General features: G+C 42.8%; 1 protein-coding gene across 2 annotated transcripts in view; it reads left to right on the top strand.

The window, feature by feature from the left end:
* Positions 1 to 22,885, top strand: part of EXT2 (exostosin glycosyltransferase 2) — a 137,678-nt gene that overhangs the window by 56,025 nt on the left and 58,768 nt on the right. For both annotated transcript variants that reach the window (XM_029060301.2, XM_029060300.1), the window contains exon 8: positions 8,492 to 8,623. In XM_029060301.2, the coding sequence (XP_028916134.1) occupies positions 8,492 to 8,623 (132 nt within the window). The remainder of the gene's footprint in view (positions 1 to 8,491; positions 8,624 to 22,885) is intronic.

Genomic DNA, 22,885 nt, shown 5'->3' with positions numbered 1-22,885 from the left:
TCTGCTTGCATACAGACCTCTGGGAATTATCCGGTCGACCGTGTTTGGGAACAGCATTTCAGAGTCAGTTCGTGTGCTTGCTTATTTATCTAACCCCAGAATGACTCTGGCAATCAATGTAAGAAACAGGTCTAGAACTGCTGGAGATCTGGCCACACAAAGGAAAAATTGTTGTGTGTTCCTCTTCCCAAAGGTCATGAGAACCTCATTTGGGGTTGGATGTGCCTGGAAGCTTAAAATCCATTGTCTGAGGTGGTAACTACATAATATGGCACCCTGAACATATCCTTTTATCTTTCTCCCTTTTTGCCCTCTGTGTCTTTTTTTGTTTTTTTGAAACAGCATAGCCTATTGGAAAGAAGATGGGCCTGGGAGTCAGAGGACCAGGGTTCTAGTCCTGGCTTCACCATTTTTCTGCCGTGTGACCTTGGGCAAGTCACTTAGCCTACCTCAGTTCCCTCATCTGCAGAATGGGGATTCAGTACCTGTCCTCCTACTTAGATTGTGAGCCCCATGTGGTAGCCTATTATCTTGTATCTACCCCAGCCGTTAATATAGTGCTTGACACACAAGCACTTAATAAAGAATACAATTATTATTATTAACAGTAATAATTTTTTGATGGAGAGGGATCACCCCTAGGACTTGGTTGGGGACACATTCAAACCATCAATAGTACTGAGTACTTTGTGCAAAGCATCTTATTTAGGTGCTTGGGAGAATGCAATAGAGAAGATAATTAAGCACAATGCCTGCTTTCAGGGAGCCTGCAATATCACAGGGGAGTTGGACATGGAGATACATTCCATGTAAGAGAAGCAGTGGGACAAAAAGATATGTACAAAGGGCTGAAGTCTGAACCCAAGGAGAAATTGTGAAACTTCAAAAAAGAAGGCCTTCCAAGCATCCTGTTTCGTAAGACTGAGCCCTTGGGGTGGTCATAAGAAGGTAGAAGCAGTTCACAAGAGTTGGAGATGATGAAAGGAGGCGGGTGTGAAAAGGGGTATCCTGGTGAGGCTTTACTAGGAAGATTGGGCTGAAGCAAAATCAATTGAAGGTAGTTATTGAGAGCTTACTGTATACAGATCACTGTATTAAGCTCTTGTGCTTCTGTGCCAGGAAGAGAGAGTTAAATTGGAAAAAGTTCAGAGAAGGTTATCAAAAATATCTCATTTGGAGAATATTTAAAGGATTAAATGCTATGGTATTATAAAGAAGGAGAAAAATCCAACAACTGTGGCATTTGGAAAGGAATTGGTGAATTACCTGTTTAGCATGGCAGAAGATGGTTAAAAAACAGAATTGCATACACCCACTTGCCTAATTGGCCAGCATCAGTAGATTTAGAACAATTCTTTGGCAGGTACAGTTGGTTCAGTGCATTTAGCTACCTGTGTGTACCTGTGGGTAGAGGACAGGCTAATTCAAAGAAGGAGAGGGGAAGGAACCTCGAAAATATTCTATGTTTATTTGCACAGCTGGAGGAGTAGGATGAAAAGTCACAGAAAAAAAATGTGGCTGAATCTTAGCAGACTATCAGTCAGGGTTATTCAACTAGGGAAGAAATCCTAGAGGAAGAAGAGACAGCCTCTTCACAGATGGATGGAACAGGAAAATATTAAAAAAAAAATCCTGTATGATTAAGTTTTCAATTGGTGCCAGCAGTTCAGTGTGCAATTTCACACCTGTTTAGGACATCCATCTGAATCAACGCCAACTCCTCCCCCATCACCAAATTGTTCTCTTCATGATGTTTTAAAGCATTTGTCCTGACCACTAGAGCCTTCTGGGCAGTAGGGAACTGTGTAAGTGGGGGTCCCCTCCCCCAGTGAAGCCGCAGATAACAGAGGCTCTTTTTCAAACCACATGGCCATCAGCCATGTGACTCTTTGGAGTCGCCACCAGCTGGGAGAGGTCAGTGAGATCCAGCTCTTCCACTGCCACATTGAGAACAGCTGTGCCTGGCAAAGTTGGAGCTCTCTGATCCACCCTGGCTACCAGGAGCCACATGGCTATAACAGAGCAGTCAGGGACTGGGCACCTGGGGTTCACCCTCCAGACTCACCCTGGAGCTTGGGGGTGAGACCACACCCTGCTACCTGCCCTATCTAAATGGTAACTTTAGCACATGGGCTCAAATTTTAGGCACCCCCAAAGACCAAGTGAACTGCTTCTTCTAGAATGTATTAACGTATATTAGAACATGTCCCCTAATATCATTCACCATGGTATATGCCCAGTTTGGTGACACAACCCTTCACCAACCTGGGCATATATTAGTGTCAATGACTCGGCTTTGCGTGTAATTTTAGTTTATGGTACGTCATGGAAATCAGAGAAAGGGAAATCACTTCTTAGAAATGACTATCTGAAACCACATGGGATTGCCTCTGGGAGCTATTTTGAATCTAGTCACTTCTTTTATTTACTTAATTGTAAAAAATGTGGTATTAAAATGTACTTACTGTAATCTGCCCTAAAGGGAGAGTGTAACTTTAATAAACTCTGCTGAACTTTTTGTAGTTATCTACAAGGTTGCTTTAAAACTATTCAAAGGTTTAATCTAGCCTGGTTTGACATGGCTCTGGCACAGGAACCCCAGCAAGTTACTTGGGGAAAATGTACCTTGTCACGGATAGGTTGTAATTTGAAGTTAGTGTATTTTAATTACACTCATTTCTTCTGTAACACGGGTTTTTGCAAAACCCTGCATTAGGAAAAACTTGCATCTATATCTTCATTACTTCTTCTGTTAACTAACTTCTGTGTCTGTCACAGCACCCATGTGCACAACCATTTCTTCCAGCACCATGTTGTGTTGTATCAAAAAATATCTGCATTTTCAGAAAAACGTTTCCATGTTCCTAAACGGTACAGTGAAAACATATTTGCCCCTCTGCATTTATGTACATACGCTTGTACTCTCCCATTTACTGTATTTGTCATTAATCTTAATGTTTTCCCCCTCAATCAATTGCATTTATTGAGCGCTTACTGTGTGCAGAGCAGTCATATTTACTGAGCTCTTACTATGTGCAGAGCACTGTATTCATTCATTCATTCATTCAGTAGTATTCAATAGTATGTGCAGAGCACTGTAGTAAGCGCTTGGAATGTACAAATCGGTAGCAGATAGAGACAGTCCCTTCCCTTTGATGGGCTTACAGTCTAATTGGGGGAGATGGACAGACAAGAACAATAACAATAAATAGAATCCAGGGGATGAACATCTCATTAAAGCAATAGCAAATAAATAGAATCAAGGTGATGTACATCTCATTAACAAAATAAATAGGGTAATGAAAATATATACAGTATATCCTGTACTAAGCACTTGGGAGAGTACAGTACAACAGCAATGGTAAACATATCCCCTACAGTCAGGAGAGTAAGCTCCTTGTGGGTAGAGATGGTGTCTACCAACTCTTTTGTAATGTGCTCTCCCAAGTGCTTAGCACGGTGCTCTGCACATAGTATGAACTCAATAAATCCCACTGATACATTATGGAAGACTGAGTGTTTTCTTCCAAAGTCATTCCCCTCCTTCGCACAGTGTATTACTGGTTGCTAGAGAGGGAGGAATTTTACCTATATGTCCAGACTGCAAGTTAGATGTGGCCCCAGCTGGGCCTCTTGGCTCTATGGGATTGGAGAATGTGTCATGGCAAACAGACACGCTCCTTTTGGAAATATGTAGATAGCTAGTTTAGGGCATGTGATGTGTGCCTTCGGCCTGTTCAGGAAGTAGAACTGTCATTATGAGCAACTTCTTAGCATCCGCTCCCGTTGATTATAAGCTTCTCTAGGGCAGGGATCATGCCTGCTAATTATATCGTACTCTCCTCAGTGTTAAGTACAATGCTGTGATACTGTAGGTGCTCAATTAACATAATTGATTGATTAACCACAGGCCTGAATCAGAAACTCTGGGAGTTATGTCCCCCAGGTTTTGCCGTCGACCTCCATTCTGAAGGTGCCTGTCACTTGGTAGCTTGGTAGATTCTCCCTCAATAAAATGGAAATAATTCTAGGGCTTGTTGAAAATTATAAAGTAAAATTAAAAGTACTTATTTATAGGAGAGCTAGATATAGTATTATCTATCTCTAATATCAGCGCTACCAGTAATATATATACATATATTTTTCCTGAGTTTGGTCTTTGAAAAATCAGTGGCATCTCAAACTCCATCTCCGTGTTGCTTCTGCCATCACTAGGGTCTAGAATAGTGGTGACAGGAGAAGCACAGGTGCCAGTAAAAGCAGTACAGCCCAGAGATCTCTGAATTGTAAAAAATACCTTACATCCATTTTGTTCACTGAAAAACCTGCAAAACTGGGTAGAACTCAAGGAAAACAGCAGGCCATTTTATTACCTTTCAAAAGAGGGGCTTAACAGAAGTTTCCCCTTGAATGGAAAACTAGAAATATATGCTTAGTGTCTCCAAACCCAATAAAAGTTTAGGAAAGAGTTTGGTTAGGTCCTGGCACTCAACATGGGGATGTTGTGAAGATAAAATGAATTAAAGCCCTTTCGAACAGTAAAAATTTAAAACATATTCCAAGTATTGCTATCCTTTCTCTCCAAGGCCCAAAGGTAAACTTTATATGAGCCGTTCTCTGAACGGCTGGGCGGCAGAAAAACCTATGTTGGGATGTGACATCATGAGAAACCAGACCCTGGGCCAGGATATTTGGAGCAGAGTACTGTTTCTAGTTCCCAGTCGAATCAGTAGTAGATCACCTCAGTTTAGGGTACCTCAATTTTCCTGACTGCCAAATGGGCACTGCTTTATTTGCCTTCCATCTGTCTCTCGGGGAAATTACATAATCAGTGGAATTTATTGAACACTTACTATGTGCAGAGCAGTGTGCTAAGTGTTTGGGAGAGTATCATGCAACAGAGTTGGCAGACGTGTCCCCTATCCACAATGAGTTTACGGCTCCAAGGCATTACTGGGTTCTGAGGTCATGGTATTGTCATTATTACCACCTAGGAGACAAGAACTGGTGGAACACTTAAGCATTTAGCTTGTTGGACAGCTCTGGTGAGCTAGGAATGCTTATCAGTTCTATTTTGTCAAAGCAAACAAGGTAGGAAGGAGGTAATGAGCCCCTGAAACATGTGTTTGTAGACTTGGATTCCCTCTCGAAGGTTTCACGTTCATCCTAAAGGAAACGTAACTTCGAAAAATAAACGCATAAGGTATTGAAACATTTTCCAGGTCGTCACCCAAAATGAACAAGTGTCAGTATTAGAGCAATGTTCCCAATGCCTAAATCTCTTGCATTGTCTGGCCTGTAATTTTGCAATTGTAACATGGCAAATACCTCACAAGATGGGGCAAACGGAATGTACGCTGATCACTGTGGGAGGGAACAAGCCTATCAACTCTCATATTGTATGCTGCTAAGTGCTTAGCACACTGTCTTACACACAGTAAGCGCATAATATATATGATAGATTGACACAGAAAGGAGCACATAAGTAGGTGATTAGGATAGGAAGGAAAGGAAAATATGTAGAAACACCTGGTGATCAAGAAGTAGCCAGTCTACATTTCTCAGTAACTCCCTGTTCTCTGGCTTCAGCCTGGTGGAGGGAGAGATTGCAATAGAGGTTGTTTACTGGAGATTCTAATTATAAAGGCAGTTTAAAGTTAGTTCACTTTTAAAAGGAGCCTAGAAAGCCCGGTACTTAAGGGAGTCTCATTCTCCCTTAATGCAGACGTCTCCTGGGTTATGTAAGGAGGGATTGGGCTGTCAAACAGTGATCCTGATTGCTCCTAGTAATTAAGAATTTGTTGAAGGTTTGTGAGAGTACTGAGTCTGGTGTTCTAATCTTACACAATTTAAAGAATATGGTCCCCTTTTTCCTCCTTCTCCCCTTATAGTGTTGTTCCAAATGGGTATAACTTTTGGTAACGTTCGCTAAATATCTGTATTCCAGATGTGACTGGTTGCGACCACTTTCATTGCTTTCATTGAAACATGGCTGTGTTTTTTGTGAGGCACATTTTCATTTTCAGATGAAATCTTCTTTAGGCTGAGCATCCAAGAATCTTCTCCCACTCAGGCGGAATATTTAACTCACAAGAGATTTGGGATGACTTGTTAGATGTTTTAATGCATCATAACCCCTCTTCTGTTTCGGTATTTTCTCTTCCTTGCAGTCTTCCCTGAAACCCTTACTTTGCCTTCTGTCAGTTACCAACTGAGATTAAAGTCGGGCTCATTTTCTTTCAGGAGATATTCCTAACATAAAAGGACAGCAAAAATGTAATTTTTTTCTTTATATAGACGTAAGGAGAAGAGAGTTCATAAAAGACATGGAGAAATTGATTCTCTCCATCAGAGAAGATGGGACAGATTTCGTACTCTTTTTACTGCCTGGTACACTGAGTTCATCATCCTCAATCCATCTGAGTCAGGCATTGTTCTGGGAGGTGTGCAAACACGTTAACCAGAATTGGTTCCTGCCCTCTGCTTGCAGTCTAAGACATGAAGAAATTCAATTCTAATGCATGATCACAATGGTGTCAAGAATGCCCAAGGTCTCCCAACTTCCAGAATTTCTATCTCTCTGCCAGTGGTCTTGCTACTTTTCATCACTCAGGATAGGGAAGCTTATTTGCATCCTTGCACTGTTAGGACAGTTGGAAGCTACATCGGAGCTTTACTAGATACAAGCTGGCTGGAACGTCTGGTCAGGAGATGCTCCAAAACAGATCCAAAACATGTGGCAATGTTGCATTAGAGAAAATTCAAAAAAAAGTATTTGACTTTGCTAGTCCAGATGAAGACTGCTGAGCTTTCATACATTGCCAGCATAGTTGAAAATGCCTTTCCATATACTCCCCTCCTTCTCAGACATTCAGCTGAAACAGAATCCTGGAGGGTAATAAATTAAAATGCCTTATGGACACTTCAGGGTGTTGGAGAGCTTCTGCAGAATCAATTAAGATGGGAAGTTCACTTTACCCCACGCCAAGACACTTGAACTATAATTATTGGCAAAGCGTGCTTCCTTTCAGGGATGACTGAGGTTTTGTCAAGAGCATTGGATGATTCAAGACATCTTAAACATGAAGCACCAGTCTAAATTCACGCCTCTGGGTGGATTTGTTACCAGCTCATGTTTCCTCCTACCACCCCTAAGGGCTTCCAGAGTCATTGTGCATTAGTTTTGGAAGTGAAGGCCTTTTTGTTGTTGTTGCTTGATGGTATTTTTAAGTGTTATGTGTCTTTGTGTGAGGCACTAAACTGAGCACTGAAATAGATACAAGCTAATGAGATTGGACATAGTCCATGTCCCATATGGGGATCATAGTCTTAGTCCCCATTTTACAGATGAGGTGATTAAAGCACAGAGAAGTTAAGTGATTTGCCTAAAGACATAGCAGAAAAGTGCCAGAGCAGGAATTAGAGTCCTGGTTCTTTTGTGTTGCAGGGTCTCTATTTAAGAAATTTATATTTTTTTAAATAATTGCTTTCCAGTGTTTGGGTTCTTTTTGAGAGAATGAAATGTCTGGGTGTGCGTCCATGGTTCTGGTGCACAATCACAAGCTCCAGAGCCATAAACTCTGAGCGTCCACCTCCCCTAATGCCAAGGGTAGTGTTCCCAGCTCTGTGATGTGTTAGAATTTTAAGACCGAAAGGGGGTCTAGATTTCATCTAGTCCATCATTTTCCTCCTTTCGGATGGAACTTCATCTACAATACAGACAGGTAAATACCGTGTATTTTATCTGAGGAAGGATTGTGTGTAATTTCCTTCAGTAACCCATTCTGAGTAATGATAGTCAAGAAGTCTTCCTTTAAGAACTGAACAAATTTCTCTTCTTTACAAAACTCACCCATGCTGGGCAGCAGCAGCATGGGGAGAGAGTCGAGGGCGGAGGCTCGAGTTTACTGTGCGAAAAATGGCAATGGTAAACCACTTCTGTATTTTCACCAAGAAAATTTTATGGATACACTACCAAAATGATTGCAGATGGAGAGCGGGGCGTTATGGGAGAGAGGTGTCCGTGGTATCGCTCTGGGTTGGAAACAACTTGATGGCATAAGACCAGTTGGTCCATATTCTCTTGTTGTTTTGTTTCCCTTTACCTGGCTGAGCGTGTTGAACTGACTCATAATGTAAAGAGGAGTTTGCCTACTAGTCACATTTTTGTGGTGAGAAAGGGCCTTTCCGCATCTTTCTCCAGCTGCAGTGACCAAGAACCCTTCCTACAGAAGGACTCCCTTCAAGATACATTTTTTGCCATAGCCTGCATTTCCCTGTGTCAATCAATCAATGGAATTTTATTGAGCACTTACTGTGTACGGAGCACTGTATTAAGCGCTTGGGAAAGTACAGTACAACGGAGTTGTCCACCTATGCTGGCCGGCTGAGATTTTCTACCCACCCATCTCTCGAAGGGAAGCTGTTTCTCTCCAGCCTGTGATCTCTTATTTGCCTTTGTCTGATCCTGCGGTTTATGTTTCCCTTGCAGGCAAGATGGTTCTGGAAAGCGTACTTCAGGTCCATGAAAGCGATTGCCCTGGCCACCCTCCAGATTATCAATGACAGAATATACCCTTATGCTGCCATCTCCTATGAAGAATGGAACAATCCTCCAGCTGTTGTAAGTAAATACAGATGACACCCCCATTAAGCAGGGTCACTCAGTCAGGAAGATCCCCTGACCTAATTTTTTTTTAAAAATAAGTTCATCAAAAAATAGCATTCGAATAGTAACCCTTTGGGGTTGGGGACAAGAAGAATAACTGTCCAGGGCTTCAGCCAATGCAAAGTGCCAGGTGGTTGGACACTGAACTGAGGTGAAAGAGCTGCCCTAGTGTTGTTGTCCAGGAAGCTCAGAGCTGTTACTATGGATCTGTGAGTAAGAATCATGAGTTAGAGCCATGTGGAGTTTTAGGAAACCTTATTCCCTAGCCCCACCTACCTAGAACTTCCGATGGCATCTCAGTCATGGCTGGTGCTCTAGTTAGTTATGTGTACTAGGAATGTCCCAGTGCCTCTTCTACAGTACCTGGGGTTTTTTTGTATAGCTGTTGTGTTCCCAAAGCGCTCTCACATTACTTATCTCATTTTTGCCCTCATAATTACCCTCTGAGGCAGGAGAAAGGCAAGCGTTATCCCCATTTTATAGGTGAGGAAACCTAGGTACAGAGAGGTTAAGTGACTTGCCTATAATCTCGCGGCAGGCCGGTGGCAGAGCCCAAGTGCGAGCCTGAGTCCTCCACTTCCAAACTGGGCCTCTGCCACTTCCCCTTGCTCCTTCCCATAGGCATCCCACAAAGCTTTTAACCCTAGAGACTGGGTGTTCTGAAACCAAGCTCCTTCTCCAACAGTATTCTAGGCCCCAGCCCCCAGCCAATATCTTCAGTCATGGGCCTGGGAGTCAGCAGAACCAGGGTTCTATTTTCAGTGCCACCACTTGTCTGCTGTGTGACTTGGGCAAGCCACTTAACTTCTCTGTGCCTCAGTTACTTCATCTGTCAAATGAGGATTAAGACTTTGAGCTCCATGCGGGACACGAACTGTGTCCAACCTGATTAGCTAGTGTCTACCCCAGTTTTAGTACAGTGCCTGGCACATAGTAAGTGCTTAACAAATACCATTTAAAAAAAAAAAAAAGAAGAAAAAAAAAACATTCCCTGAAAACTAATTGCTCTGACTTTGGTCGTGGCTGGTAGCGTCATGTCCTGCCTTTTCATCTGGGGTCTCTCTGTCATTCTGCCCATTTTAAAGCCCAGTAACCTTACTTTCCCGGGAGTTGGAGAATTTCTTGAGAGCTACCGAAAAGAGAGCAGCAGAAATTTGGAAAACAAAAGGGGAAAGGACAGCAACATGGGTCCTAAGTTGGGGAATGGGTAGCTGGCGAAACACTAGCATTTTGGGCTGCTCACCGATATAGAAAGAAGTGATTAGGGTGGAGGAAAGGTAGAGACAGGAGCTGGGGATGTGATTGCAGCCACCTCCTGACTAGGTGCTTAACAACAGCTCAAAAACAGGGTATAACTTTAGAACAGGGAACTGAGAATGCCATAACTTTTTGGATGCAAGGACATTGTGAAGATGGAATGGTAATGACCCAAGAAATAGTCTGTACCAAACTGTGGGACTTTTAACAAAACATCTAATAGTCGTAGTAGAAGTAATAGTCATTTAAATGACTTCCCTGTGCTCAGTGCTGGAAAAATTATACAAATTTTAGAACTGGACATCGTCCATGGCCTCTAAGGAGATCACAATCTACGGCTAAGCCGGGCTAGGGGGGACAAGCAACAGATACATTGGAGCAGGGTCTGATGGGCTTTTCTCCTAAGCAGTAGACCTCAGTTGGGTGGAGAAGAGACTAACAAAGCTCTCGTTGGTGCCTCTTCTCCCTCCCACATTGAAACACAGCTTCCCGGGGTATTTAATGAGCATAAATGCTTCGGGCCTTCGTGCTCCATATCATTCAGAAGTACTCATCTGGGGAGGTAGGTTCTGGGTGCTTATAGAGAAGGAGAAAAATGTTTAGAAGGGATCTGAATTAGACCCAATTAAGTGCAGGTCAAAAGGTGTCAAATTTTGGATCTTTACCAGTCCAGCTGCATAGAGTATAAAGTTGCTAGAAACATTTATAGCCCCACTGACTGGAAAGTTCTCTGTGGTTTTTTATTCTGTTCCTGAACAAGCCCACTTAATTGTGTACACTATGGAATGGAGTGGTGGTTTATCACTCCTATCAGTTCAGGTGAAGGGAGCTCTGATTTAAAGCCACAGCTTCTATATTTCAGCCCTTATTCAACAAAAGCAAATGCCAGGAGATCTGAGTAACAGTGATTCATTTACAGTTAACTTTTTTCCCTTGCGAAATGTTTCCTCTCCGATAGGCGAGATTCCTGTGAGCCCAGTCTGCGAGAAAGTCTCTTCTTCAGATTCCAGCTAATATATAATATCAGACTCCTGACGGTGGGGAGTGAGCATAGGTCTCTGTCAGCAAATCGGTGCTGGTTGTGGCTTTAATAGATAGGTTGTCAAGAGTTCACAGATGTGCTGAACTTGTACAAAAAAATCCCTTTTAAGGAAGAAAGACCCAAGTTTTTGCCTCATATGTGTTGTCAGAATACTGTATATGCTACCTGTGGCCCACTTGCCTTGCTGAAATAAGGATCCCCATCGTTTCATGGGTCACACGGGCCACTGAGTGACTCCCTACTCTCCTCACATAGTTGTGCAATCCTGGGTCTTGTGACAGCATTCCACATTGGGATGAAGTTTTGGATATCCCACCTGATTGTAAACTTCTTGAGTGGGTTATCCAAAACTTCACTGATAGCAGATGCAATCCTTATGCTCAGTTGTAAGCTCAAAGGTGAGGTTTGCATCTGCTAGCATCATTGTGCTTTGTTAAGTTCTTATTATAGTACTCTCCTCACAGTAGGTGCTCTGTACGTTCTATCGATTGATTGATTGAGAAATCAACTGGGTGTTGACTTGGAGTCACTAGTATTTATTGAGGGCTTATTCTGTGCAAAACAAGTGTTTCCATTCACCCTCTTTTTTGGCCTTGCTTTAAAAAACAAACAAAAACATGTAGTCTAGATGATCAAGTCCAGTATCTTCTTTGAATATCAGAGCAGAGAGTATCCATACATTTGCTTGACATATAGCTCTTCAGAGTCAAGTGACCTTTGCCTGAGCTTTCCAGAAAACCATCTGGCGATAAATTCTTGCATCCAAGCCTCCTTAATTTGAGATCAAGCAGAGCCCTCAAACTCAGCATTAATTGGCAGTGCCATATTTATGGATCACTCATCTTCAAGGAGCTCAAAATGCTCTTCGGATTTTATTTAGTTAATATTAACACCATCCCTTGAAGGTAGAGAGAGGGCAAATTTAATGATCTCATCTTCAAGGTGGGGAAACTCAGGAACAGAGAAGTTAAGCGACTGGTCCCAGATCGTGTAGTCTGCCGGAAGGTAAGAGCCCAGCAAAAAGACCCAGGCTTTCATGCTCTTAATCCAAAACTTTCTGTTTCGGGGCCATCAGACCTAATAAGGAACTCTGAGAATTCTGATTTCCCTCGGCGGGATCTTGCATGAATCGCTTGATCTTTTAAAGACCTCTGCAGATTTAAAACCCTCCCTAAATATAGGACCTAGCATTACAAAGCTAGTATTTCTAACTCTCAGACTCTTTTGAATCTGCCATATATTATACTCAGTCAAAGCTCAGTCAAAATTAATCAAAGCATTTTCTCTAATAAATTGTGAGGAAATCTGGCCAGAATATAGGGGCTGGCCTTTTAATTGTAGCAGATGTTCAATTTGGAAGGAACCTCCTTTTAGATTAGGGATCCCTATGGCATCAGACTAAATTTACTAGAGTGTCTTTTATATTTCAGCCCAAATGCACCCCTCCCTCTGTACTCAACAGCAAGTATTCTTTTCAGCCCTAGTTTTTTTCTCCTTCCTCCCCACAAGTATCTTTCAGGCACTGTGCTCTCCCTTTACCTAACTAGAAGTTTTCTCCTATGGACTTGACCTGCAGCTCTCCCTGCCATATGTGGGATTCAGGCTAACCTAGTCTCTCTCTCCAAATATTGGACATAGCGCTCTTAAGTTGCAGTCAGTGTCATGTGCTGAAATCTGTTATTCCCTTGCAACCCCACAAAAAAGCCTCAATTTGGTTGTACAGAGATATACAGGTGATTGTCCTATAAAATTCAATTTAGCTCCTGCAACTTTCATTTCACAGCTTTGACATTTGACATTTCACACCTCTGTTGGCCTTAGTAGGCTCCTGTTGCTTCTTTGCTTCTTTTCTCTCTTTTCAGTCAATTAGTCAGTGGTGTTTTTTAACCACTTATTCATTCATATTTATTGAGCGCTTACTATGTGCAGAGCACTGTACTAAGCGCTTGGGAAATACAGTTCAGCAACAAATAAAGTCACTGTCCACAATGAGCTCACAGGTTAGTAGGGGGGAGACAGAGATCAAAACAAGTAAACAGGCATCAATAGCATCATGATAAATAAATAGAAATATACACGTCATTAATAAAAATAGTATTATAATTATAAATATGTATGTATATAAAAAAGTGCTTTGAGGCAGGGAGGGGGGTGGAGCAAAGGGAGTGAGTCAGGGCAGTGGGGAGGGGAAAGGGAGCAGAGGCAAAGGGGGACTTAGTTTGGGAAGGCCTCCTGGAGGAGGTGAGCTCGTGCAGAGTACTATAATTATCCCTTGGAGAGTACAATACAATAGAGTTGGTAGACATAATCCCTTCACACAAATTAGATTTTGCAGACCGCAGGAGGAGACAGACACTAAAATAAATTACAGGTAGGGGAAATGGGAGAGTAGGAGGATATGCAAATAAATGCTATGGGGCTGAGGGTGGGGTGAACAGAACTAAATGCATAGATCATGCATAAGGGAAGGCAAATAGGGGAAATGAGGACTTAGTGAAGGCCTCTTGGAGGAGGTATTTTTATAGTAGGGCTTTGAAGGTGGGGAGAGTAGTAGTCTGTCATATGTGAAGGGGGAAGGAATTCCCAGCGAGAGGGAGATGCAGGCCAGGGATCTGTGATAGGATAGACAGGATTGTGATGAAGTGAGTAGGTTGGTATTAGAGGAGCAAAGTGAGCCGAGGGGCTTGTAATAGGAGATCAGTGAGGTAAGGTAAGGGGGGAGAGCTGATAGAGGGCATTTAAGTCAATGGTAAGGATTTTCTGTTTGCTACAGCTTGACTACAACATGCATGGAGTTTGGAGGGTTTACCTTGAATTTTAGATATTCTAGAATCCTCCACCCAAATACTATAGTTTTACCAATGAGGGTCATTTTAACAGATTCAAAACCTGGTTTTTCATCTTCCTCCCTCCTTCTCAGTAGTGAGACCTAGTGCAAAGAGCACAGGATGGGATTCAGCAAGAGCACAGGATGGGATTCAGCAAACCTGGGTTCTGATCCCACTTCTGTCACTGGCTGCTGAATGAATTTTTAGGCAAGTCTCTTAGGTTCATTGTGCCTCAGTTTCCTTGTTTGTAAAAATATGTATTCTCTCTCCCCTTTAAACTGTGAGCCCCATGTGGGACAGGCACTGTGTCTGACCAGATTATTTTATATATACCCCGGGACTTAGTACAGTTTTTGGTACATCATAAGAGTGTAAGAAATATTATTATTATTATTTTCTATGATTTTAATTACCTCTGAGCCTAGAATCATCATGGTCCTAAAGGGAGTAAACCTTTAGGGAGCTGGAGAATGGATGGTAGTAATAATAATGTAATAAGGTTGGTATTTGTTAAGCGCTTACTATGTGCAGAGCACTGTTCTAAGCGCTGGGGTAGACACAGGGGAATGAGGTTGTCCCACGTGGGGCTCACAGCCTTAATCCCCATTTTACAGATGAGGTAACTGAGGCACAGAGGAGTGAAGTGACTTGCCCAAAGTCACACAGCTGACAAGTGGCAGAGCCGGGATTCAAACCCATGATCTCTGACTCCAAAGCCCGTGCTCTTTCCACTGAGCCACGTAGAGTGTCTAGTGATGGAAGTTAAGAATAGAGGTAGCCATTTGGATCAATCACCAGTCATCAGGTGACTACATTACGACCTGGATTCTAATGGTTGATGAGGTCCAAATCCTATTCTCCGTGTCCAGATCAATCCAAGTGCAAACTTTCAACAGTTTTTAATCCAATTTGATAATAAATGAGGTTATCACAACTGTAGATGTTAGGGCATAAGACGTTGCTTGACATGCAAGTTGACACTCACTCAGTCTTGCCACCCAAAATGTGGATCTCATCTTTGGAAGCAAAACTGATGGATTGATGCGGAGACTTGGAGTGCTGACTTTTGCTCGAAACTGCTCTTTACTGTCGGTATGGTACAGAGCCATAAATTGCCCCTTGTCTGGCTGCAGAATCTTGCCATTAGAAACCCATATGTGATACATAATACAGACTCAGAAGCAATGCATAAGAAGATTTCACAGAGAGAACTACAGGGCACTGTCTTACAAACAGAGAAGCTGTGTGACCTAGTAAAAAGAGCAAGGGTGTGGGAGTCAGCCGACTTGGGTTCTAATCCCGGCTCCACCACTTGCCTGCTCTTTGACCTTGGAAAAGTCACAACTTCTCTGTACCTCAGTTACCTCATCTGTAAAATGGGGATTAAGACTGTGTGCCCTCTGTGGGACAGGGACTGTACCCAATCGGATTATCTCGTGTCTGCCCCATGCTTCAGTGCCTGGCATGTATTAAGCATTTAACAAATACCATTTTTAAAAAAAGTAGAACAACAGAGGTTTCTAAAAAGCCAGACCTGAAGCCAAAAGGGCTGTTTCTTAAATGTACAAAAAACAGACTTTTAATGAATTTAAGGCATTGATTCAGAAACTCACACTTCTCTTATAAAAACCACTCAGTAGTACTACAAGCTTTCCAGTTATAATTATTGAATATAAACTCTACTTGCCTAAGCATAAAAACTGGGATGCCAAGTACTTCCAGCCACATGTAGAGAAATAAAGAAAAAAAGAAACCTCTCTTTGGATTCTACTTTTGTTTAAATAATTTATATCTCTGTCCTTGATTGGCTAGATTCCAGTGCTCCCACTGACCAGAGTAATACTTCCTCCCAGAATGCCCCAAATTCCTGAGAGAATCCAGGATATTTAATCCCTAGCCAGAGATATTGGCTCTGAATCTCCTCGTTTACTTTTTGGCTAGTGTGCTATACAAGTACATGGCTGAATAATCATTTTACAGTTTTTATAGTATGCATACTGTGTGCAGAAGAGTCTACTAAGTGATTGAGAGAGTACAATAGTAGTAGAAGTCATGATCTCTGCCCTCACAGACTACAATCTAGTTGGGGAGACAGACCATAAGATAAAGCACTCAGTAAATACCAATAATAATAATGATGATAAATTAAAAGTGGGAGAAAGAGGGAAAAGGGGATTTGCATATGAGTTAGTGCTTAAGGAATAGGGCAGCTTGTTGTGGGCAGGGAATATGTCCGTTATGTTACATTATACTCTCCCAAGTGCTAAGTATAATTCTCTGCACACAGTAAGCACTCAGTAAATATAACTGACTACAGATATGTTCTTAAATGCTGTGGGAGGTGTGAATTCATCAATTCAAAGGTGGTCAAAAGTTCTGAAGTGGAAGTTTGAGTATTGAGGGGAATAGAAATTAATTAGGGAAGGCCTCCTGGAAGGATTTGTGGAGAGCTTTGAATATAGGGAAAGCTGTGGTCTGACTGATTTGAATGATGAGGGAGTCAGCAGCAGGAGAGACAAGAACAAGGCACCCTGAATAGGTTAGGTTGTGAGGAAAGAAGAGTGTGAGCTGGGAGTGTAGTGGGAGAGGAGAGTGAGTAAGCCGGAGGGAGAGCACTGAATGAGTGCCTTAAAGTCAGTGGTCAGGAAGCTGATGTATAGGTAATCACTGGAGGGGTCTGAGTAGTGGTGAGTCATGTGAAGAGTGCTATTTTGGCAAAATGTACTGAGTAAAGTATGGACCGGAGAGTTGTCAAACCAAAGACCGAGATCAACTGAAGGACTAATGCAGTAGTCAAGCCAGCATATAAGCACGTGGATCAGTGTAGTGGCTGTTTGAATTGAGAGGAAAGTGTGAATCCCAGATTCTGAAAGGATTTGGTGACAGACTTAATGGAGAGGTTGAAAGAAAAGGAGTCGAGGATGATGCCATAGTGGTGAACTATGAGAAGATGGGGAGGCTGGTGGTTTTGTCAAATGTGATGGGCAAGTTAGGTTGGGGAGAGGATTTGGGAGGGAAGGTAGTTTAGCTCCGGCCATGTTGTGCTTAAGGTGCCATCTTATCGATCATATTTATTGAGCACTTACTTTGTGCAGAGTTCTGTACTAAGTGCTTGGGAGAGTACAATATAACAGAGTTGGTAGACACGTTCCCTGTCCACAACGAAAAGAGGAAATGAAGGCTTAGTTGAGGAAGGCGTCTTGGAGGAGATGTGCTTTTAATAAGGCCTTGAAGATGGGGAGAGTGATCATCTGTCAGATATGACGAGGCAGGGCATTCCACACTAGAAGCACGATGTGGGCGAGAGGTCAGTGGCGAGGTAGATGAGATCAAGGTACAGTGAGTAGGTTGGCATTAGAGGAGCGAAGCATGTGGGCTGGCTTGAAGTAAGAAATCAGGGAGGTAAGATAGGAGGGGGCAAGGGAATTGAGTGCTTTAAAGCCTATAGTAAGGAGTTTCTGTTTGGTGCGGAGGTGGATGGGCAGCAACTGGAAGTTCTTGAGGAGTGGAGAAACATGGACTGAATCGTTTTGTAGAAAAATGATCTGGGCACCAGAATGAAGTGTGAATTGGAGTGGGGAGAGACAGGAGGCAGGGAAGTCAGAAAGGAGGCTGATACAATAATCAGGATGGGATAGGATAAATGCCTGGGTTAACATGATAGCAGTTTGGATGGAGAGGAAAAGGCAGATTTTAATGATGCTGTGAAGGTTTAACCGCCTGGATTTGGTGGCAGATCGAATATGTGGATTCAGTGAGAGAGATGAGTCGAGGCTAACACCAAGGTTATGGACTTGTGAGAGGGAGAGGGTGATGATGCTGTCTACAATGTTGGGAAAGTCATAGGGAGGACAGGATTTGGGTAGGAAGGTATGGAGTTCTGTATTGGACATGTTAAGTTTGAGGTGTCAGCAGGGCATCCAAGTAGAGATATATAAAAATGCATTTGAATATTCCTATATCCAAGCTTCTTCTGAAAACATAAGAACCTTTTTTATGGGTACGGGAACGATTATTAAAGCCCTACAAAATACAGAATTGCATTTATCCCATCCTCAGATAATGCCCCTTTTTGTAACTGAGAATGGGCACACGCAACCTAGGTAGGCAGAAAAAACATTTTAAATACATGATGAAGTAAGCCTCAAACCACCGCAGTCCACGGGCGAGTGTGAAGTAGAGAAATCAGGAGAGGGTGTTGCTGTCTTAGAGCAAAGGCTTTGGGCAAACCCAGATGTAATGTAGGCAGAGTTGAAAACAGACAAGACTGATGTGAGATCAGCCCACCAGTACAATGAGTATCACTCTTTCTTTGATTACAATATGGTAGAGTTCCTACATCCATCTTTTCATCCATATTCACATGTGTGAGGAGGCCCACCCCATTGATAGCATATCTCCGTCCAATATGGAGGACAGCTATATTTTAGAAGAAAATTAACTGAGGTCCCTTCTTTTTCCCTCAACCTAAGTTGTTTGACCCAGAGAGCTATTCCTCTTTCTTCCTCTGGTTGACTTGAGTTGGGCCCAGTCTTTTTAAAACCTTTAAATAGCTTGGCTTTCTTGGTCATGACTGCCTTGGTATTTCAAGTTTGGACTCTCTCAATGGTATCAGTGCTGCCGAGAGAACCAGTATTCACTGAAAAACAGAGACTCATGCAGCATACAACTCTCCATTCTCCAGTTGACAGTCTGCCAGCAAACGTTCCCCGTCCAGGGAGCGGAAGAGGCCATCCCCCTGTCAAACTGTCAGAACATTTCATGCATGGGATAGTGAAATGTGCTCGTAAATTGGCTTTAACTCTCCTCTGAGAAGCAGTAGCTAAGCCACTATTCATGTTCCTGAAAATCTTTATGGTTGGGTTAGAGAACAGGTTTGTCTACTTCACCCATATCGGAATCCAAGTTTTTTCCACTTGAAACGTGGTTGTTGTATGTGAATTAGTTGAGCTTAAACTGGCTGAAGCCAAACAGTAGTGTGTTGTCATATGCCTGAATGGATGTTTCAGGGAGTGATTTGGATCTTTTGCCTGCGAATCACCTCTAGCAAAACAATAAACCCTGTGCTTTTTTTGCCCCTTCTCCCTTGTCCCACCTCTCCTTTTGCATCCATACCCCCACCAGTGTTTAAGCAATAAAAGCTAATCTGCTATCTGGCTTGTAAGGATATTCTAACTGTAATTTATTTCTTGAACTGGATTATAACTCAAAATGTATTAAAAGTTTCAGTCATCTGGAGCTACCTCTTTCCTGAATCCAGACGTTTTAATTTTTCTTCATGGACTGAGCCACCTAATTGGCTTTTCTCCGTCCCTCACATAGACTCCACGGGGCCATGACTGGCTCCTCTGAGAGACCAGGTTGGCTTCCTCTTGCACAGAAGGATGAAGTGTCAACTTTCCTCATACCATCTGAAAATGAATCTTAGGTTTAACTCTCTTTGCCCTCTTTGACAGCAATTTGGTTGTATAAAGAAAAAGGGGGCACTTAACTAAAGTTGAGCTTCAGTATTTTATAAAGAATAAAGATACAAAATGTACATTACTGAAGGAGCATGAGTGGGCTTTCCAGGAAGTTGGTGAACCTTAGTGAGGTAAACAGCAGTCAAGCAGAGAGTCATGTACTAAATGACCTGGTTGGTCACTTTGGATTCAGATTCTTTATGTGAGAAACAGAACTAATCATTTTGTTGTATCGTACAAGCATTGTTTGAAGTGTTCTTCTTTGAGTTGGCTGTGTTTCTCCCAAATGAGACAGGGGCTTCTTAGGAAAGTTCAAATAGAAGATCTCATTGTTTGGCTTGGTGATCTGCCTCCACATACAGGCTTTTAGAGGACAGAGTAAGTTGTGTGCCATCTGAGTAGCAAAGGAGAGAGTTTGCCCTGAACCCTGCTAATTAGGAAAGAATTACCCCCACCCAGTCCCGGCTAATTTGACAAGGATCAATTTATTCACATATAATAACCACCCCACTTTCAATAGTATATGATACCCACCAATAGGACAATGACCAAAGAATCTATTTGGAAGAAAGTGATGTACATTGAAATGGTATCTATAAAGTGGCCAAAGGTATTACAGTTTTAGCATTTATTGAGCACTCACTGGGTGCAGTGCACTGTACTAAACACTTAGTAAATTCAAAACAAAGAAGAGTCACATTCCCTGCTCACAAGGAGCTTGCACCCAAGTGCGGGGAGGCAGGTATAAAAATATTTACAAATAAGGGAAAAAATGGACTTTACAGTTGAATAAACATATATTCATAAGTTTTGAGGATGGGTGTAGATAAGTCCTACTAAAGGTTGTTGAGTTTAAACAACTTGGAACGCAGGGGATTAATCAGAGAACTCTAGCTGGAGGATGTGGGATTGATTTCAGGATGACTTTGAAAATGGCTGGGGATCGGAGTTGGGAAGATGTCCGTGGTCTCTCTAGATGATAAGTTTATTATGGGAAGTGAATGTGCCTGTTATATTGTTATGCTGTACTCCCCCAAGCATAGTACAGTGCTCTACATACAGTAAACACTCAATAAATACAGTTGACTGACTGTCAGATTTGGGGAGGAAATTCCAAGTCAGAAGAACAATGTGAGCAAAGGGAAGGAGGCGGGAGAGTCAAGAGCAAGGTACAGTCAGGATGGGAGGAATGAAAAGAGTGATATGTACGGTGGGGTGAGTTGCTGGACAGCCTTGAAGCCAATTGTGAGGAGTTTATACTTGATGCTGAGGGACATGGAAAGCTAGCTTAGGGTTTTAAAGGTTGGAAAGATGTAGACCTAATATCGCTTCAAGAAGATGACCCTGTGCAATGTTGTATTTTGTAGATTGGCAGCAGAGAGAGGCAGGAGGCACAAAACCAGTGAGGAGGTCGAATCAATAGTCTTGCTGTGATATAACAAAAACTTCTACTGGGGTGGACAGAAAAGAGCTAATCTGGGAGATATTAGGTAGGGAGAACTGGCAGGTTTAGGCAGTAGGTTCATTCAATAGTATTTATTGAGCGCTTACTATGTGCAGAGCACTGTACTAAGCGCTTGGAATGAACAAGTCGGCAACAGATAGAGACAGTCCCTGCCGTTTGATGGGCTTACGGTCTAATCGGGGGAGACGGACAGACGAGAACAATGGCAATAAATAGAGTCGAGGGGAAGAACATCTCGTAAAAACAATGGCAACTAAATAAAATCGAGGCGATGTATAATTCATTAACAAAATAAATAGGGTAATGGAAATATATACAGTTGAGCGGACGAGTGCAGGGCTGAGGGGATGGGAAGGGAGAGGGAGAGGAGCAGAGGGAAAGGGGGAAAAGAGGGTTTAGCTGCGGAGAGGTGAAGGGGGGGTGGTAGAGGGAGTAGAGGGAGAAGAGGAGCTCAGTCTGGGAAGGCCTCTTGGAGGAGGTGAGGTTTAAGTAGGGTTTTGAAGAGGGGAAGAGAATCAGTTTGGCATAGGTGAGGAGGGAGGGCGTTCCAGGACCGCGGGAGGATGTGGCCCGGGGGTCGACGGCGGGATGGGCGAGACCGAGGGACGGTGAGGAGGTGGGCGGCAGAGGAGCAGAGAGTGCGGGGTGGGCGATAGAAAGAGAGAAGGGAGGAGAGGTAGGAAGGGGCAAGGTGATGGAGAGCCTTGAAGCCTAGAGTGAGGAGTTTTTGTTTGGAGTGGAGGTTGATAGGCAACCACTGGAGTTGTTTAAGAAGGGGAGTGACATGCCCAGATCATTAAATATGAGAGTTGAAAAACAGCAAAGAGTCGAGGATGATACTGAGGTGTTGTGGGCCTCTAGAACAGGGAACATGATGTTGTTACTGACTGAGGTGGAAAAGTTAGGAGTATTCATTCATTCATTCATTTGTTCATTCAATAGTATTTATTGAGCCCTTACTATGTGCAGAGCACTGTACTAAATGCTTGGAATGTACAAATCGGCAACAGATAGAGACAGTCCCTGCCCATTGACGGGCTTACAGTCTAATCGTGGGAGACAGACAGAAACAGTAGCAATAAATAGAATCAAGGTGCTGTACATCTCATTAACAAAATAAATAGGGTAATAAGGGCTTAACGGGAAAGAATAAGTAGTTGTTTTTGAGACATGTTGAATCTTAGGTACTGGTGGGACTTCTAGGTAGAGATGACTTGGAAGCAAGAGGAGATGCAGAATTGCAAGTTATTTGAGAGATCAGGACTAGCGAGGTAGATTTAGTCACTGGCCATATAGAGGTAGTCACTGAAACCATTTGAGTGAATGAGCTACCTGAGAGGAGTGTAGATCAAGAAGAGTAGGCAGCCCACACCCACAGGAAGAAGATGAGAGAAGAAGAGGATCCAAAAAGAAAAACTGAGAAAGTAGCCCAGAGATAGAAGGACCTGGTTAGTACCATGAGAGTAAAACTGAGGCCTGATAGTGTTTCGAGGAGAAGGGAGTGATCCACTTTGTCAGAGGCAGAAGACGTCAAGGAGGATCAGGCCTTGGATTTGACTATAAGGAAGCCAAGAAATCTCAGAATTCTTGCTGTTGGAAGCTGGCACAGTAATTCAACCTCATGTCTTCTGATAGTAAACGAGTCATAGCCAAAAGTCCTATGCAGGGAGGCAGCCAAGAGCATTGGTCTCCTGATCGTTGAAGAAGGATCAGGGCCATTTGGCAACTCCACGAGTGTCAGAGCAGCCGTATTTAGGAATCCAGTGTCATAAAATATGTAAATCTCCCCCAAATCTTGATTGATTAGCTTTTTCCTGTGAGATGCAGCTAGCAGCTGCAACTGCAGATGAGCAACGGACTGTCAGTCATGCATCCGTCTTCTCTGCCACCCTCAAATCCGTGGTAAGCGATCATCACCAGTAACCAAGGGAAGGATCATGGCTCAGTGGATAGAGCACGGGCCTGGGAGTCAGAAGGACCAGCATTTTAATCTTGCCTGCACCACGTTTCTGCTTAACTTCTCTGTGCCTCAGTTATCTCACCGATAAAATGGGGATTAAGAGCGTGAGCCCCATGTGGGGCAGGGATTGTGTCCTACATGATTTATATTTACCCCAGTGCTTAGAATACACAGTAAGCGCTTAAAAAGTACCATAATTATTA

This window comes from Ornithorhynchus anatinus, chromosome 3, assembly GCF_004115215.2.
Source record: "Ornithorhynchus anatinus isolate Pmale09 chromosome 3, mOrnAna1.pri.v4, whole genome shotgun sequence".
NCBI classification, from domain to species: Eukaryota; Metazoa; Chordata; class Mammalia; order Monotremata; family Ornithorhynchidae; genus Ornithorhynchus; species Ornithorhynchus anatinus.
This window is presented reverse-complemented; position numbering and strand designations above follow the sequence as displayed.